Consider the following 17,842-nt stretch of genomic DNA (forward strand, 5'->3'; position numbering starts at 1 on the left):
AAAGATTATTTCTTTTTCTTGGCTCCTGTAAAACTGAATGAACACTTGCTTATGTTTTATACTGGTATCCAATAGAACTAAAATAAAAACCCTGTGAGATTTATCATGAAGCACATTGGTCATTATCAATGTTATCGATGGACTGTACAGCTGTCAAAGGTGTGTACACTAAATATCAAGTGCTAACAAGTTAAATTAAAATTCTTAACACTAGAAAAAATTAAGTGAAAACTACAGTTGGCCCTTGACTTTTGCAGTTACAAACAATTCCCCTACGAAGATTTTAAAATACTCAGCTAGCAAATATATTCCCATCATTATCAGGTATTTAAAAGAAGAAACAGTTTCCTTGAGTGTTAACATGCAGAGAAATAAAGTGCATTTCTCCTTTGAAGTCTTTATTTATAAACAGAAGCATTCTGTAAGTTTTGGAAAAATGTTATGTCGTTGCTACTAAAACGTACTACAGTATGTAAGCTGTTACAATTATGATGGTCATACCAGTACTGATTGTCTACTAACGATTTTTTTTTTTACTTTTTATTCTTGAAGCAAAATAGTGACATTTTACATTCCATTACATTATTTTTGGTAGTTCCAAGTAATTTCAAGAAGATTTGGAGTATTTATTGTACAGAAATACCTGTACAGTTTATTATACAATTGCATATATGAATTTGCATTTACAAAAATCTTGAGACATAGAAGGTCCAGTAACTAATACCCTCTGCAAGTCAAGGGCCGAAAAGACATAAAATGAGTGGGGATGATGAAATGAATAGACTGAGACCTATCTTCATTACAACTATGTAGAATTTCAAAATAAACCTAAAGTGAATGAGTGACAATACTTTACAGGTATCAAAGACAAGAAAAAAGATGTCCATGAAATACCTGTTGTCTATCAAGTAACAACTAACCAGTGCCAACTAGTAGCACATGTCAGAGCCAGTCTTCATTTAAAAGGAAGAGCTTTTCTTTCATAAGATTAGCCAAATGTGACAAGTTAACATTACTTGAGCTACAACACCATACATTGTGTCACCGAGATCTTAGATCTTAGAAAAGTGGTTAATAAAAGACCTTTGATATATGTATATGTATGTATATGTATATATATATATATATATATATATATATATATATATATATATATATATATATATATATATATATATATATATATATATATATATATATATATATATATATATATATATAAAGGGGTTAGCATCATTAGTCCTCTATTTTTATTACTGTCAATAACAAAGTGCTTCAATAGAGCACAGAATGACAACCTTCCATATTATCTATGCCATAAAGCATCCTCCTCCACCTTATGATCTTCATCACCATTACCATATTTAAGTTGGTTTTCCTATATGGGGTTAGACAAGTATTAAGACTTCTTCTCCCTCTTTTGACTCATGGACTTTCTGCCTGAATTCCAATCTGCTATAAGTCTTCATCTATCTCCTTTCTTCATGATTGTGAGCCTTTCAATTGGTACTTGTCCTGCTACTTCCATATATCCATTTTTCCTCACTAACTGCTCCCCTATCTAATGCCCAAATCTTCTCAGATTACTAACCTAGCAAGACCTCACAATACACCTCTCTGAAAACATGAGTGATTGAACCATTACAATCAAAGACTTGCTACCCACTTCAACAAATATTCAGCTATCTAATATGACATTTTTTTAATAAAATAAAGTTTTATATGTACTTACCAAGTAATTACATAGCATGGCTATAAGTTTCTATTAACCTTCAGCTACAATTTTTGAAATTCGCGGTAGCACTACTTTTGTTTATGTTAGGCGATTAACCCCGCCCACTTTTGGGGTAAGAGAAGAACTAGCTCAGCAAAAGAGCTCAATGTTCAAGCCTTCCAGTCCTTGTGAGGGAAGGAGGGAGGGCTCTGATCCTGTAATTACTTGGTAAGTATATATAAAACTTTTATTATAAAAACGTCATTTTTATATAAGCAACTTACCAAGTAATTACATAGCTGAATCCCACAATGAAGGAGGTGGGATGCATAGCCCTATCTATTCTAACACATTAATAATTGTAATGAAATGAGAATAGCAAAAATGCTAACATTGGTAAAATGTTTGCTTGTTCCTTACCTGGCAAGAGAGCTGCTACAAGAGAATACTGCCTCTGGTTGGCGCTCATCTCAACAAGTAGTGGTGTGGTGGTATAGCCAGGAAGCGCCTGCTACTTTAGTGGGATTCTTTACTGTGAAGGAGTTTTCTGATCGCAGATAAAGAATTAAAATGTTGCCCCTACCCTGGGCTCAGTACCATGCACATAAAAACAACCAGAGTAAGCACTGAGTCGCCTAGACCGTAAATTAAAAACCATTACCCAACAGGAAAACAAACTGGTGGGCACTTACAACTCAACAACCTTGTTTCAAGGCGAAGATAAAAAGTATGGAAGGGTTACTTCCTACACTCCCTCTCCCAACACCATGCCAGCAACCAAAAATGGACCCAAGGTACTGCAACTTTCATATATAGCTTCGACTTTGCGCAAGTATCATACATAGCTTCGACTTCGTGCAAGTAATGAGAGGCAAATAATGACCTACCCTTCCAATACGTTGTCTGCATAATTGAGGAAAGCGACCAATTATGTTTAAAAGCCATGGACGTGGCTAGAGCTCTAACTTCATGTGCTTTCACTTTCACTAATGGTAAGTCATCCTTCTTAAACTGCAAATGAGCCTCCAAGATGAGACCCTTAAGAAAAAATTCCAGGGCATTTTTTGAGAGAGGACACAAAGGATTCTTTACTGAGCACCAAAGGCTGCTCGATACACCATGAACCTTTTAAGTTCTTTGCATGTAGCATTTTAGCACCCTTACAGGGCAAAGGGTCCTTTCTTCTTCAGGCCCTAAGATATCTACCAGACTTTTGATAGAAAAGGAATGAGGCCACAGATTGGAAGGGGTCTCATTTTTTTGCTAAAAATCCAAGGGTAAATGAACAAACAGCATTGCCCTGAGAGAAACCAATTCTCTTTTCTAATGCGTGTAGCTCGTTAACACACTTAGCTGTAGCTAATGCTACCAGAAACAGAGTTTTCCTTGTTAACTCTCTCATAGAGATTGAAGTTAGTTCAAAATGGGGATCTGACAACCACTTTACGACCACGTCCAGGTTCCAAGCTACTAATTTTTTTTCCTTACGTTTAATCGTATCAAACTACTTGATGAGATCGGACAAATCCTTATTAGAAGAGAGACCTACTCCCCTGTTTCTAAATACTGAGTTCAACATTGCTCTGTAGCCCTAATGGTTGAGGAAGATAAGTCCCCCAGATGATCTTAAATTAAGCAGGAAACCTCCAATCTCTGCTACAGTTGTCTTAGAAGACAAGATGTTATACATTCGGCACCATGAACGGAAGACTGTCCGCTTGGCCTGATATACTATACATTGCACGAGGACTGGCATCCGCATCAAGCAATAGCGTCTGCAACAGACCTTGAAAATCCCTTCAACTGGACCAGTTTCCTGACAGTCTGAATGCGGTCAGGGCCAGAGTGGACAGTCCTTGGTGGAACTGTCTGAAATGCGGTTGTTTGAGTAAATTTAGTTTCTGACGCAACAGCCTCTGAAAGTCTGTCAGAAGATCTAACAAGTCTGGGAATCACTCCTGGGCTAGCTGAAATGGTGCTATTAGAGTCATGGTTATATTTTGGTGATTTCAGAACTTGCTGATGACTTCCCTTACCATCTTGAATACATCCGTTGCCCATGCTTGTGGATCTGGGGCCGGCAAACAATACAGAGGGAGACAAAAGTTCTTTGTGGTTGCGAATAGATCCAGAATTGGCTTTCCCCACAGTTTCCACAGTTTGACACACTAAAGGGTCCAGAGTCCACTCTGTAGGGAGAACTTGCTTTCAACGACTTAGTTCGTCTGCTAAGACATTTAATTTTCCTTGAATACACCTGGTTAGGATCTTCGTCTGGTTTTGATCCGCCCATAAGAGAAAAGCCCTTACTGCCTCGCAAAGTGTAAAAGAGTGTGTTCCCCCTTGCTTCTTGACGTAAGACAGTGCCATGGTATTGTCCGAATGGACTGTCACTGTCTTTCCGAAAACTTCTAGAGCAAACTCTTGCAACCCCAACTGAATTGCTTTCACCTACTTTATGTTGATATGCCATTTGCTATGTTCTGGAATCCAAATCCCGGAGACCTCCCTGTCTCCCAGGAAAGCTCCCCAACCTAGGTCTGAATTGTCTGAATAAAACACTAGGTCAGGGCTCAGAGGAAGGAGCGATTTTCCTTGAGACAGTCTGTCCCTTGAGTTCCACCATAGCAAGTCCTGTTTGATTTCCCGAGTTAATGGGAAAACAAGTATCCTGAAACTTCTTTCTGTTCCAATTGGCTCGTAGATAAAATTGAAAGTTCCTCACGTGCAGTCTTCCCAGAGAAACGAATTGCTCTATGGAAGAGACGGTCCCTAGTAGGCTCATCCAGCTGTTCGCAGAGCAAGACTGAAGGGAGAGGAATTTGTCTATTTTCTGAAGGTAGGATTCTATCCTTTGGGAGGAGGGAAAAACCCGAAAAGTTAGAGTTTATCCTCATCCCCAAGTATGCTATCTCCTGAGGAGTAAGCTGTGACTTCTGAAAATTTATTAAAAGGCCCAACTCCTGGGCTAGAAGGGTCTTTTGCAGTTCCTCCGTACATACCTCCTTCAATCGAGAACGAAGGAGCCAATCGTCCAGATAGAGCGAAATGTTGACCCCCCTCAGAAGTAACCATTTTGCTATGGGAGCTAAGGCTTGCATGAATACCTGGGAAGCTGTGGCTAGGAAGAAGCAAAGGGCTCTGAACTGATACACCCTGTTCTTGAAAACAAACCTTAAAAACCTCCTCTAGTCCTGATGAACTGGGACATGGAAGCATGTGTCCCTCATGTCTACTGAAATCATCCAGTCCTCATGAAGAATGGATGCTAGGACGGACTGGCTCATTTCCATTTTGAATCTGGTTTTCTGGACAAACAAATTCAGGGTGCTTACGGCCAGGACTGGCCTCCAGCCTCCTGAGACCTTGGGGACTATGAATAACCGATTGTAGAATCCCTGAGAGCTGGTACCCTTGACCACTTCGATGGTTTCTTTCTCGAGGAGGGAAGACACTTCTTGGGAGAGGGTGGAAAACTTCTCAGAGCCTACCGAGTAGGCCGTCAGTATAACTGGCGAGCTGGTCAAAGGAGACTTCCATGTAAATGGAATGGAGTATCCCTCCCTCAAAACTTCCACAATCCAGGTTTCTGCTCCTCTCGCCTCCCATCATTCCCAAAAGTGGAGGAGCCTTGCTCCTACTGGCGTCGTGAGGATGCAGTTCTCACTTACGTAAGGGAGTTTTTGTGGCAAACTTCTTGATCGCCCGTGAGGCAAACCGGGCATTCACGCGTGGTCAGGAAAAGCCTCTTTGCCTGCCCCTACCACGAAAGGGCTGAGGTTGGACAGGGGAAACCGACCTAGAGGAGAAAGCCGGAGTTTCTCTGGGGCGCCTTGCAGACTGAGAGAGGAGGTCCTGAGTAGATTTCTTCTGAAGGTCAGAAGAAATCTGAAGAACTGTAGCCTGTGGGAACAGGTGTTGTTTATCCAATGGGAAATATAGCAGGCCAGACTTCTGCGAAAGAATTACTCCTTTTATGGTATAGGAACACCAAGGCTCCCATTTCTGCAAAATGTTCATAGCAAAAAGGGAAGCCAGCTCCAGAGATCCATCCCTTATACCCTTGTCGAGACATGAGATAACACCCATAAAATCTGAGGCGTAGTCCTCCAGGACGAGGTCAATCCTTGATCTAAAAAACTAAGCACCTCAATAACTTTAAAAAGGTGTTTGATCAAGTGGTCTAGCTCTGATGTCGAGAACTGGATCTTCGCAGAATTGAAAGCAGCCCTCCAGGAAGAGTCTATTAAATGGAGAAGTCCTCCTAGGAGGAGGCAGAAGCTCCAGTTGCGTAAGACAGATATCTCCTCTCGGAGACCCTCAACGGAGGGCAACTAAAGGAGGCTCTTCCCTGCTCCCTTTTCCCTGAGAGCCAGCTTTCCACTTCATGTAAAGTCTTCTTCGCAGAAGAAGACAGAACCATCTTCGGGAGTCTTGTAGAATTAACAGTCTGGTTGTCCATTAAATATGTAGACTCCAGGGAAGACAGAGCTCCAGGTCAGAAAAAATTAGGAAATGTTGCTAACAAAATCCTTAGCAACGAAGCATAAGCAGTTAGAGGGGTGACTGGGTCCACCTCTTCTTCCTCCTCTGAAGAAATGGGAGACAACTCGGCAAGAGGTTGAGGGTTGAAGGGGGTCTCTTGATTACCCCCAAATATACTGGGGGTCTGCTACCGCATGAACTTGTTGAGCCGGGGCCAGACACTGAGGAAGAGGGGGCAGCTGAGCAGTGGCTGGATCCAAAACCCCAATTACAGGAGTAGGTGTCAGAAGCTTAAAAGAAGCAACAGGGAGCACTGGTGCCCTGGAAAGCCCTGCACACAGCCGAACATTCTGATAAAAGACGTTCAGAAGCCAAGGGGAGCCCTGGCACCACTGGGCGCTCCGGCGCCAACAGACGCTATGGAGCCAAAGGTCTCAATGTGGAAACTACAGACTTGGGTGCTGAGGGAGCTTGAGCTAACAGGTGCTCGGAAGCACGCGGGAGTCCTGTATCAACAAACATAACAGGAGCTGAGAGCTCAGGCGCTAATGGGCGCTCAGTCATTTTTTTTATGCCCAGGAAAACACTGTGGTGCCACTGATAGGTGCTCGACCATGTTCCTAGCTGAAGGAGAGCGCTTGCGAGAGGGGACTAGGCATTTAACTATCGATAGTTGTCTCTCTAACTCAGGGGGATCCTAGGAGAAATGTTCAGGAATACCCCAAAAGCTACAAGATGGCTTCACTAGAGATTCTTTGGGCTTCTTCACAGGCACTGCAGGGGAAAGAGACACTTCATTAGCACGTCTCTTTAAAGGACGAGATTCGTCTTTAAAACGCCATTGGCATCTTGGACTCGAATCACATGAGCTAGAAAGACTAGACGAAAGACGACTCACTTCCATAGAGACATCTTTCCAGTGGCGCTCTGTCATGACCTGGGAAGTAGCAACAGGTCCGACTGGGGGGGGGCGACTGCCTGTGGGCAGACCCCACTGACCTCCTTTGGGCTACCAGTTTGGCTCCTCCCAGGTTTAGCGGAGTTTGCCAGGAACCTTTGCCTAGGAGAATTGGCAGGACAGACAGCCACCTCCTCCACTGACACTTCACCAACACTTTTTATACTGCACTTGTCCATAAGGACTTTCACTGAAGCACCGATCTGTTCTACTGTATTCACTAACAATTCAAATTTCTTATTAACTCTCGACTCAAGGCTGACAACGGGGTCAGGATTGGGAGTAAGGGAGCTGGGGAGAGAAGATGGTGGAACAGATTAAGAACTGGGATTAGGAGGAATACAAGGTACAGAAACATTATCAGTCACAGACTTAGCAGGAACCTGACTAGCTAACATCTTTTTACTATTGGCTCTAGAAGCAGCTTTCCTGTTTTTGTCTCTGTCCAGCTTTGATAAATGACGATTTAAAGTTTTCCACATTTTGACATCCCAATTCTCACATTCATTACAAGTCAAGTCTGGCAAACAAATCTGACCCCTACAAGATATGCAGAGAGTGTGCGGGTCATAACAGGCTTTAGTTATTCTAGTATTACAGCTAAAGTCAACAAAGCCTAGAATATCTGCTAAGACCAGAATTATAACAGTCAAAATCGGTAAGTTAGGTCTGAAAAAGAACCTGAAGCTGTCTAAATATGCCCAAAAAGCTACCATAAAGAGAATACTTCACCAATTGTTGTAACTACGACCAACTGAGAAGCTAAAGAACTCCAAAAATTCACTGCTGCTAATAACTGTTGTACAGCCATCAGCCAGCAGAAACATAATGAGTTCTTTTGCTGAGCTAGTTCCTCTCTTAGCCCAACAGTGGGCGGGATTAGTCACCTAACCAAAACAAAAGTAGCGCTACTACGAATTTCAACAATTCTAGCAGCAGGGTAACACAAACTTATAGCCATGCTTTGTAATTACTTGGTAAGTTGCTTATATAAAAATGATGGTTTCTCCAGCAAACAAAAGTTTCGTTAAACAAAATTTATGCTGCATACATACAAACAAAACAACTACCTTATTCTGATGTCCTCTCTTTCTTCACCAACAAAATGAATATGCTTTTGTTGTAGAGAGAACATTCATGCTAAGTAAGGTATGTGAAAGGTGTAAGGCAATTCTCATTAACTGGCTAAAGGATCAAGTTTGTTGTTTTTATAAGTATCGTAAACTCATTTAACTGTTCACTTTGAACCCAAGATTGTCTAAGATAATTGTAATTGTAAGATTGTCTAAGGTAATTCTTTGTGTGTATGATGTAAACACCTTTACATATTTTCATATTTCAAGTTATTTACAATTATATTTGCAGTTTAAATGGTGTTGTATTTTATACTGATGTTTTTATACATAGTCAATCATCAAAAGGCAAGAAATCTGAATTATCCAACCAAAGTTTGGCTGAATTAATATGGAAAAGCTGGAATTTACTGTACAAAGTTTCTGACAATGCAATTGTTGGTGATTGCACTACATCAGTGTATCAACAGGCCTAGTCCCAAAAAGATTTTCGAAAGATATCGCAAGAATATGTAACCGAGTTGTCACAAAGCTCTAATAATCTCCATGAAAATAATGTGCTGTGAGAAAACAGTGATTAAGAAAACACATCAATATCAATTGCTAAAAATTAAAATACACTACCTTGTGAGTATCCTCTTTGAAATTCTAGTTAAAACAAATACTTTACAAGAACAAGTAATCAAAACATTCTTTCCAGACAAACATTCTTTCAAAAAGTATATAAGTGTTACAATATCCTATGGCATTATCACATTAAAAACACATCAGCAACAATGACATATTTTAGTGTCAAACTATATCTTTTACATGGTCTCCTGTGATACATAAGAGAAAACACAAGCAATTACACAAAAGAAAGATAATACTTACATATCAGCCTTCCTTAATTCAATTAAATGGCCCCCCAACAGATTTTGTAGTTCAGCTAGATGACTTCTTTCTGATTCTATTATTTCTTTAACTATTGTTAATTTGTATACCTGCTGCTGCTGAGAGTGATTTGGACTCAAAAGCTGGCTGTCTCCACGTAACGGTGAACCAGGGCCTCCATCTGGAAGAATAAAATTGTGAAAATACATGTCTAAATCCCACTGTCTAATCTTTCTTGTCATAAGTAAATAGAAGTTTTTTGTAACTTGGTCCCCATAAATTAACAATTGTACAACTGTGTGTTCAGCACTCCACATACACACTCTAGAAAAGAAAAGCTCCACCTGGCCAGATATGTACCAAGGACAGCCTTTGCCTTTGGTGGTAGTTCAGAAATTCCTCTGTATCTGTTTACCAATACATACCTTACTTTTTTTGCTCCCAGAGACTGCTATACTTACAATCCCATTTAATACAACCTAATAATGTTTTGGCTACTTTGCTTCTATTACCATTCCTTATTTGTGGTTTATTGACGGTTTGCACATAATTTTTGCACAATTTTTAAAGATGCACTAAAAGTGAGTGGTTTTTGCCACTTACTGGTGTTTATTTCACGTCATAACATTCTGATTGTGATTTTCTCACATGTTTTAAACAGTGGATTCACTAGACTCCAAACTTTTCAGTAATTACCATTATCATTGATTATTAAATTATTATCATCATAGAAATGCCATAACAGCTAGTCTAGTTATTTTGTTCTAGTTATATTATCTTAATACTGTATTTATAATTTATAACAGCATTCTTAATAATCCCAGTTACTGATGGCATTACAATTTCCAATACTTTGATATTTGATACTTTTGAATAATGACAATTTAAATACACTGCCACTTCCAATAAAGTTCAATAGCTTTATGTCTAGCACAGGGAAGGATCCTATTTTCTTGTGCAGAGCTCTGTAGTAAAAAAGACTACAAGCATTCTATCATATCACATGCAGGGTATTTTTTTGTCAACATCTGAGTCTTCTAGGACCTCATCTGTGATGGCCTCATCATGTGATCCTTCCTAAATGGTACCACTGCTTCCCAGCTCCCATCTAAACAAACGAAAATGGAGTGACTAAAAAACCCATTTTTTGCTACTCTACATAAATAGTTGGAGCAAAGCTTGTACAGTAAAAGCTCTAAGATGACCTGCACCAGTATATGTGTGGTTTGGCCTAGAAAACAAACTGAATGTGCCATCTACTAATTGTGGGTGTGTGGTTGCAGAAACAGAAATGATGTTACAATTATTGCATGGTGCAAATTATGGGGCATTGAGCTACATAACTAGTCCCCATGATCTTCTTATTAACAAGAATATCCCAAGATTTCTGGAGACTTGTCCACTGTGGTAAAATAATTAATTCTTTTACTCCTCTGTGTTTTAAATATTATTCCCCCTGTTTGATTCTAAGCAGCCAATTCACATCTTAATTATTAGGTAAAAACTCCAGTTCCATTAAATTTCTTTTTCCTTATTGTAGTATATTAATCTCATGAATAACACTTCATGAAGCTCATTGTGTATGCTTAAAAATGTTTCATTATTATGATCATCCTTTGCATTTTTATCTTTGCAGACTATAACATCAACAGAACCAGACATGCTTTAATTTTTTTGAGATTTATTACCACAAAATGTTCTAAAAGCTTTATTCTGATTGTGACCAAATTACTAAACAATCTTCCTGGTTGTGAAACTAAATCACTGGAACTTCCGAAATTTAAACTAGGTACAAGTGCATTTTTGAAGTTCACCTAAGTTTATTTCATGAGTTTGTATAATCTCACTCTTCTTGGTTATTTCTCTTATACATCTTATTATTTAAGTTTGAGTTAAATTTTCCTTTTATTTATTTTATATCTAATAAATAAGAGAATACTGTACCTTGTATCTTGCATTCTTTAGTGTAATTAGAAGGAAACCATCCAGTCTTGTCATTCAGAGTTCCCTCCCACCAACCTCCCTCCTCACGCTGAGTCACAGTGATGATGTCGCCTTTGTTAAAGCACAGCTGTAGACAAAAAATGGAAATGAAAATCACAAAAGAAACATTACAAAATTTTAGTGCATATAAAAACAACTTTGTAATGCATTTTATATTTTAAAACAAACTGAAATACCTAGACCTATATCATTTTCACTAAGCAGAAAAATTACAAAATAAAACCTGCTCCCTGCAATATAATTCTAATTAAAAAATGAATCTTGTTCCTCCTGCAATATAATTTTAAATTTTAATGACAAAAGATGCAAAGAAAATACTGAAGTGCACCTAAAATTAGAAATTGTTATAAGCATTAACGATATACTGTAATAAGTATTATTATGTTGCCTCTTATTTGCTCAATGCAATATGCACATGCTATGAGACTTGTAGATGAAGGAGTGGTCTCTGGAAGAGAGTAACCAGGGGAAGGGATATAAAGCTCTATAAGAAGAGGAGTTCATGCCAGAGGCAAGAGGGATAAGCAAAAGGAAATAAATGGAAGTAATAAAATTAAACTCTTTACAACAGAAAACGACAGAATTTTTGGAACAGCAAAGCCCATGAAAAAGCAGAGAAAAGATGAGAGGGGTAAAATATCTAAAAGATAAAAATACAGTAGAGCCCTGGTCCTGGACGCTAATCTGTTCCAGAAGAAGCGTCGAGATTTGATTTAGTCGAATTCTGAATCAATTTCTCCCATAAGAAATAACTGAAAATGGATTAATCCATTCCTGACCACCAGTCATTACCCCCAACCTTGCCTTTTTATACAAAACATTACACAAATTACAATTAAATACGTTCAGAGTTAAATAACTTACAGTATCAGAAGCATTTTTACATTTTTAAATGCATACTGTATCAAAAAAATTGGCCTACAACCAATGTGGCCGTATTACCGATGGTAGACCGAGTGCCACAGGCTAGGCTAGGTAGCCTATAGGCACTACCAGAACGTACTGTAACGGGTACACAAAAAACCTGTTGTTAATAATAATATTGAAAAACAAGCCTGATTATTACAGTAAATTAATAATAAAGTATTTATAAGCCAAATTACTGTATGTCTGTTATCATAAAATCATAAAATTAAGAAAAATTTCCCAAGTAATGTCGGCAATCGGCAGCTTGTGGCATGAGCATGTGTAAACAAACCAGAGCGCCACCCTGGTGGCGTACCACAGTACTAATTACATAAACGTTGTTTACGTTCAGTATTTATGGTAAATTTCGTACAGAGTCTACTGGAATAGTGTACAAAATCACTGTAAAACATCTTTCAATAAATATTATGATACCCTAACATACTGGGACCCATGATTGGATGAAAATTCAGTGCAGAAAGCCAAAAAAATGATGATATACCTGTACAAGCGTGTACTTCTCCAAACAACAGCAGCAGTGTGTGTGGGCTTTAAACACTTTTAAATACGCAAGGGAAGAATGTCACCAACAATGCCAACTAGCAGCGGCCGACTGAAACTCTTTTTTTTTTACAAACATCATATGATTCGTTGGGTCGGATTCTGGTTTGTTGTTCGAGCTCCGACGCAAAATTTACTTGACATTTCGCGTCGAAATCCGATTATGTTGAGTTCTGGTACTGTCGAGGACCGGGGTTCTACTGTACATAAATTCAAGTTAAAGCAAAGAAAATAATAATATAATGAAGGCAATACTTTGAAAATTTCTTAAACAAAGGAAACGAACTGCAGAATGTTGAGTCTGCAGTAGTTAGGAGAGCCTTTACCAAGACAACAAATGGTAAGGTTCTGGCACCATCAGGAATACCATGCGTTTTGTTAAAAACAGCCTGGGAAGAGGTTGCATAAAAGTTGTCCAATATATGTAAATACTACTGTACAATAATGCTGGAGAGGAGAACAGAAATGAGGAGTAGCATAAAGTACACTTGTCATTTACAATAAAACATGTTACGTATTATACAGTAGAAACTAAAATATCAACTGTAACACAGTATGATAGTATGGGAGAAAGTAATGAAAGAATAGTTATTAGAACTGACAATTATCACTTTGGCTTCAAGACAGGTAATCTGGCACCAACAGGAAAAACTGAAAAAAAAATCAATGTTCTCATACAATGTTGTTAGTGTGCTTTTAACACAGCCAAGTTTGTATGCAGCAGAAAATCCCAGACAAAACCATATATAGTAGAAGTAATTGATCATCAGTCCAGCACATGCACATATAGTTCCCAAAGATCCTCAGTGGTTAGTTGTCTAACTTTCAGTGTCGTTTAGTCCAGATACAAAAGGCCAGAGGGATTGGGAGAGGAATCTCTTTGTTACAGGTTATGAGTTTACATGATTAATTGTTTTAAAAAATATTGCATTTGCCAGTATATACAGTGCACCAGCAAAGAGGATGCATCCCAGTTTTGGCAAGCATATTCTGGAAAAAATAAAAATACAGGTACCCATTTTTTCCCTAACCCCTCACATTTCTCCCAATATAGGTTGTGCTGTAGCTTCATACCATTCAATTACAACTGTAAAGGACACGAAACAATAAAAATTGTATTTTTGAGCATGTCTGGGTCTGCCCATCCAAAATACACATTCTGAAAAACTCAAAAGACATGCACAAACCTACCATGCTATCTCTTGTCTATATATCTGTATCTGCATTTATTTCTGATGTCTAATGTAAATTTAAGCCTCTTCAGGACATTACAGCAATTCTGTTACGGTACAGGTATGCAATTTTGTTACAGTACAGGTATTTACGTGGCAAGGTGTACGTTATAGACAACTGATCTAGCGCAACTGTACGGAAGACTTGTACTATCATACAAACATTTTCTTGTCAAAATTAGCCAAGCGTTACAAATTTTTCAGTCAACTATCAAAGTGGAGATGGATGATGTCGATTCTAAATTCAAATCCTGAATCTAACACAGCAGAGCCCAAACCAACTTTCACCTCTTGACAGCTGAGTGGTCAAAATCACTGGCCTACTTTTGCTTCTAAACTAGGCTGTGGTTCAAATCCTGCCAGCCCAAAAGCATAAATTAATTATAATTCCCCTTGGATACAAGTTATTCCCAAGGTACCTGCTTGGTAAATACACAGAGAAGGGCTCAAACCAACAGAGGCAGCAATGTCTGACATGTATAACTAGCATGTCGGTGGGTCTCTTCTTCTTTTCTTTGGAAAGTGTCCACAGATGCTGCTGGCCAAAGGATTTGACAATAGTAAATTGTCAGGGTTGTTTAAAACAAAGTTCCATAATCATACAGTACAAAAGTACTGTACCAGGAAACATTATGTAACACATACACCATGATGCTATACAGTCAAAATTCCTAAAATAGTTAGTACTAAGATAGAAACACAAGACATATCGTCACCCTCATAAACTAACTGCCTAAGTCATTTTTTTGCAAAAGTCACAATCATGACTTAGACATAGTGATAATAATGCCTAAGTCACTGAGTGACTTAGGCAGAAAGCTTTTTGGGAAATTTATTCCACTTACTTTCTACATATGACTTAGGCAAGTATACCAGTAGGTGCGCCACATATTGGAGATTTGGTTTAGGCAAAAATCCAAAAATCAATGAAAAATGACTTAGGCAGTTAGTTTATGAGGGTGACGATATGTAAACAGGCAATAAAAAAACTCTTACCTCATCATTGTTTTTACCCTTGAATGAGTAAAGTGCTTCAACAATTATGATGTCATCACTGTTGGCCATATTCTACTTTGCAAGGCAAAACAAAGATCTCTCTAGCAGAGGACATTCACACTCTGAAAAATGCAAAACAACATGTCAGTAAGTCACTTCAATCACAATAAATACTAAGACAACAATGCAAATTATCAAGAACCTAAAGGAAAATTAAGTACAAAATAAACTCTCAGGCCAAGATATATGAGAGAGAGAGAGAGAGAGAGAGAGAGAGAGAGAGAGAGAGAGAGAGAGAGAGAGAGAGAGAGAGAGAGAGAGAGAGAGAGAGAGAGAGAGAGAGAGAGAGAGACTCGATTAAATAAACTGATTAAAAAAGGGAAATATTTTCTTGTAAACACAACCAGAGATCCTCGCCTGTTCAATGCTTGGGTTGGTCTGTCAGATACAGTAAAGACTGGTGATAGACTTCAGTAAGTATTGCTTGAAGCTAGGACGAATTTGTCATAAATCATCAAATATTACTCCTCTTGTAAAGAAATCACCAATGACACAATATTTGCCATTGGGGTAAACAGTAACCCTTGCAAAAATGGACTAGCTCTTAGGTTAAAAAGAACTTTCCTTGATCTACCAACCAAGTTTTTGGTACAGCCTCATAACCAGTATCATGCACCAAGATATTGAAATCCAACTCACACTTGCAAAACACTTCATGACATGATATTGTACATTGCCACTGTATACTTCTGAGTAGCTGAGGTTACTCAGCAACCCCTCCTTTCAATTATGTATTAAAATTACTAAAATATCTGTGCTACTGTTTGTAGGTACTTAGTCATCTCAAGTTCCACATTTTATTGGCTTTTAATGTATGGTTACCACACAAATTATGCTCTATAAATTAGGCTGTGCCTCAGCTCAGTGCTATCAGAACATTCATTTGTTTGTTAATTTATAGTTCTTATCTATCACCTGTGCTGCCCAATTATTTTTGTTTACATATCCAGCTTTGCTTGATTTTATTCGTACTTTTGCTCTATAGTTGTTGTTTTACCACCATCATTAACACATACATGTACAATAATTTCATAACTTTTCTAATTAATTATAAATTAGCACTAACTTTTTCCAAGTAAAAATTATTGAAAAAAAGAGAATATAAGAAAATTAAGAGGTGCTGACCTACCTAAAAACTAAAAAGGAAGACACAAATCCTACCTAGACACCAAAAACGAAGACATAAAAGAAAAGGAGTCCAAAGAATTAAATGAACAATGGAGAATGATGGTGTAATAGTAATAAAGCACAAATAATATCCTGGGAAGCGAATGTTCCTCTGTCAAGCTGCATTGAATAATGAAACAAAGTGTAGCATTATATGCCTGTCTCAACAAGGACAGTAGACATCTCTCAACCCTGAACAGTACAAATAAGTGTGACTGGGATTTTATTGCAAAAAATACACTAAGTAAGGTAACATGAGCAACAGGGTTGTAGTAAACAAATCAAGATTCATGTGATTTTTCACGTTCAGTATCAACTTTTTATCAATCTTACAAAGCACTGAAAAGACGGAAACTTGACTGTAACCATTACAATTTGCATTCATACTGAAAACAAGAAAAGGCATATACAGCATAATTTTTGCTCATCAGGTGAAATCCTAGGATAAGAAAAGCAATGAACTATGCTGTTTAGGATCTTACCATATTTTGAAAAAATTACTGGAAAGCTCATTTGGATCTTCTCTACAACAGTTGCCCAAGTTATCTAGGATCTTTTTCACTGTATCTTGAAAAAAATTAACTTGGTGTAAAGGAGTGTGGGGAAGCAAGTACAGTATCAGGAATGGGAACATGAACCAAAAACCACATTTTGACTAAGAGGTTTTGGTTTGCCACTATCATTGCTTAACCATTTCCAATCAGCAGCAAATAAAGGAAGAAAAGATTTACTAAGATCCACAGATAAGGGAATTTAACTTGGTCCACCAAACATAAGGCTGAGTCATTTGTTATAGCTCAGTTTTCAAACTTCTCTTGATAAATCTATTAACTTTGCTTCGTAGGGACTTTCAGACAATTTCTGATAATTCAACTTGAAATGACTACTGTATACCGCTAAATATTTGCCTTTCTGATCATCGTGCTATAGCCATCTAACTTACATCTTTACATTTGCTAGAGCAAAACAAATTATATAACATGGCAACAACTGTATTTGACTGTAGCAAAGAGCAGACTACCAACCAAACACAGTGCGAATATAACAGAGTAACAGTAAATCTTTACCTGATGGTAGGCCATATTTTTACAATATACATTGAAGGCAAACCTATTTGCTGTAGTTTTAAATATGGTGCTGCCTTTTGGGTTATATAGCATCAATACAAAAGTCATAAATACTGAATTATCACTCAATTATATGGTGAACAGCCTCACTTACTGAATTAATGACAATGAAGAGCACTTTTTAAAAAAAAAATTACTGCATACTCAGTACAAATCATAATAAGAAGGATGCACAGGAGAGAGAAAGAGCACTGGCTATAACTCCTTCCACGACGCAAGCTGAGAATTCAGGGAAAATGTAAACATGGTTGAGAGCAAGGTACAGTATTCTTTTAAGTGTTGAAAGGTTTCACACCCGTATACTGTATTCCAGTCTGCTTCATTTAAGGTGCTAGTCAGCACTGAAATTTTCTATCTTTTCTGCTTCATTTAAGGAGCTATTCAGCACCCTAATTTTCCATCATTTCAACATTATGATGCATATACTGCTTTGTACAATAAGAAGTTTGTTTTTTATGTAATCATTCTATAGGCATCTCACCATACCCAAACAAGCTTTTCCAACCTCACAATATGTGGCTCAGAGAATTTATTTCCTTAAATATTTGTAACAATATTTACAAACCACAAGAGTATACAGTTACAATGACTGCTAAACATTTTGATTGTGAAAGTGTTTTTGATTTAAACATAAATATGTACACTATCTATATAGTGAATGAAATGTAAATAGAAATATTGTCCAA

General features: G+C 37.9%; 1 protein-coding gene across 9 annotated transcripts in view; it reads right to left on the reverse strand.

The window, feature by feature from the left end:
- Positions 1 to 17,842, reverse strand: part of RtGEF (Rho-type guanine nucleotide exchange factor) — a 318,924-nt gene that overhangs the window by 72,337 nt on the left and 228,745 nt on the right. For all 9 annotated transcript variants that reach the window (XR_010854520.1, XR_010854516.1, XR_010854518.1 and 6 more), the window contains 3 exons: positions 14,803 to 14,924; positions 11,048 to 11,174; positions 9,104 to 9,284 (listed from right to left, as the gene is read on the reverse strand). Coding sequence is in view for 3 of the 9 variants with exons in the window: in XM_067111541.1 (XP_066967642.1) it covers positions 9,104 to 9,284; positions 11,048 to 11,174; positions 14,803 to 14,871 (377 nt within the window). In the remaining 6 variants the exon portion in view is untranslated. The remainder of the gene's footprint in view (positions 1 to 9,103; positions 9,285 to 11,047; positions 11,175 to 14,802; positions 14,925 to 17,842) is intronic.

This window comes from Macrobrachium rosenbergii, chromosome 11 (genome assembly GCF_040412425.1).
Source record: "Macrobrachium rosenbergii isolate ZJJX-2024 chromosome 11, ASM4041242v1, whole genome shotgun sequence".
Taxonomy (NCBI): Eukaryota; Metazoa; Arthropoda; class Malacostraca; order Decapoda; family Palaemonidae; genus Macrobrachium; species Macrobrachium rosenbergii.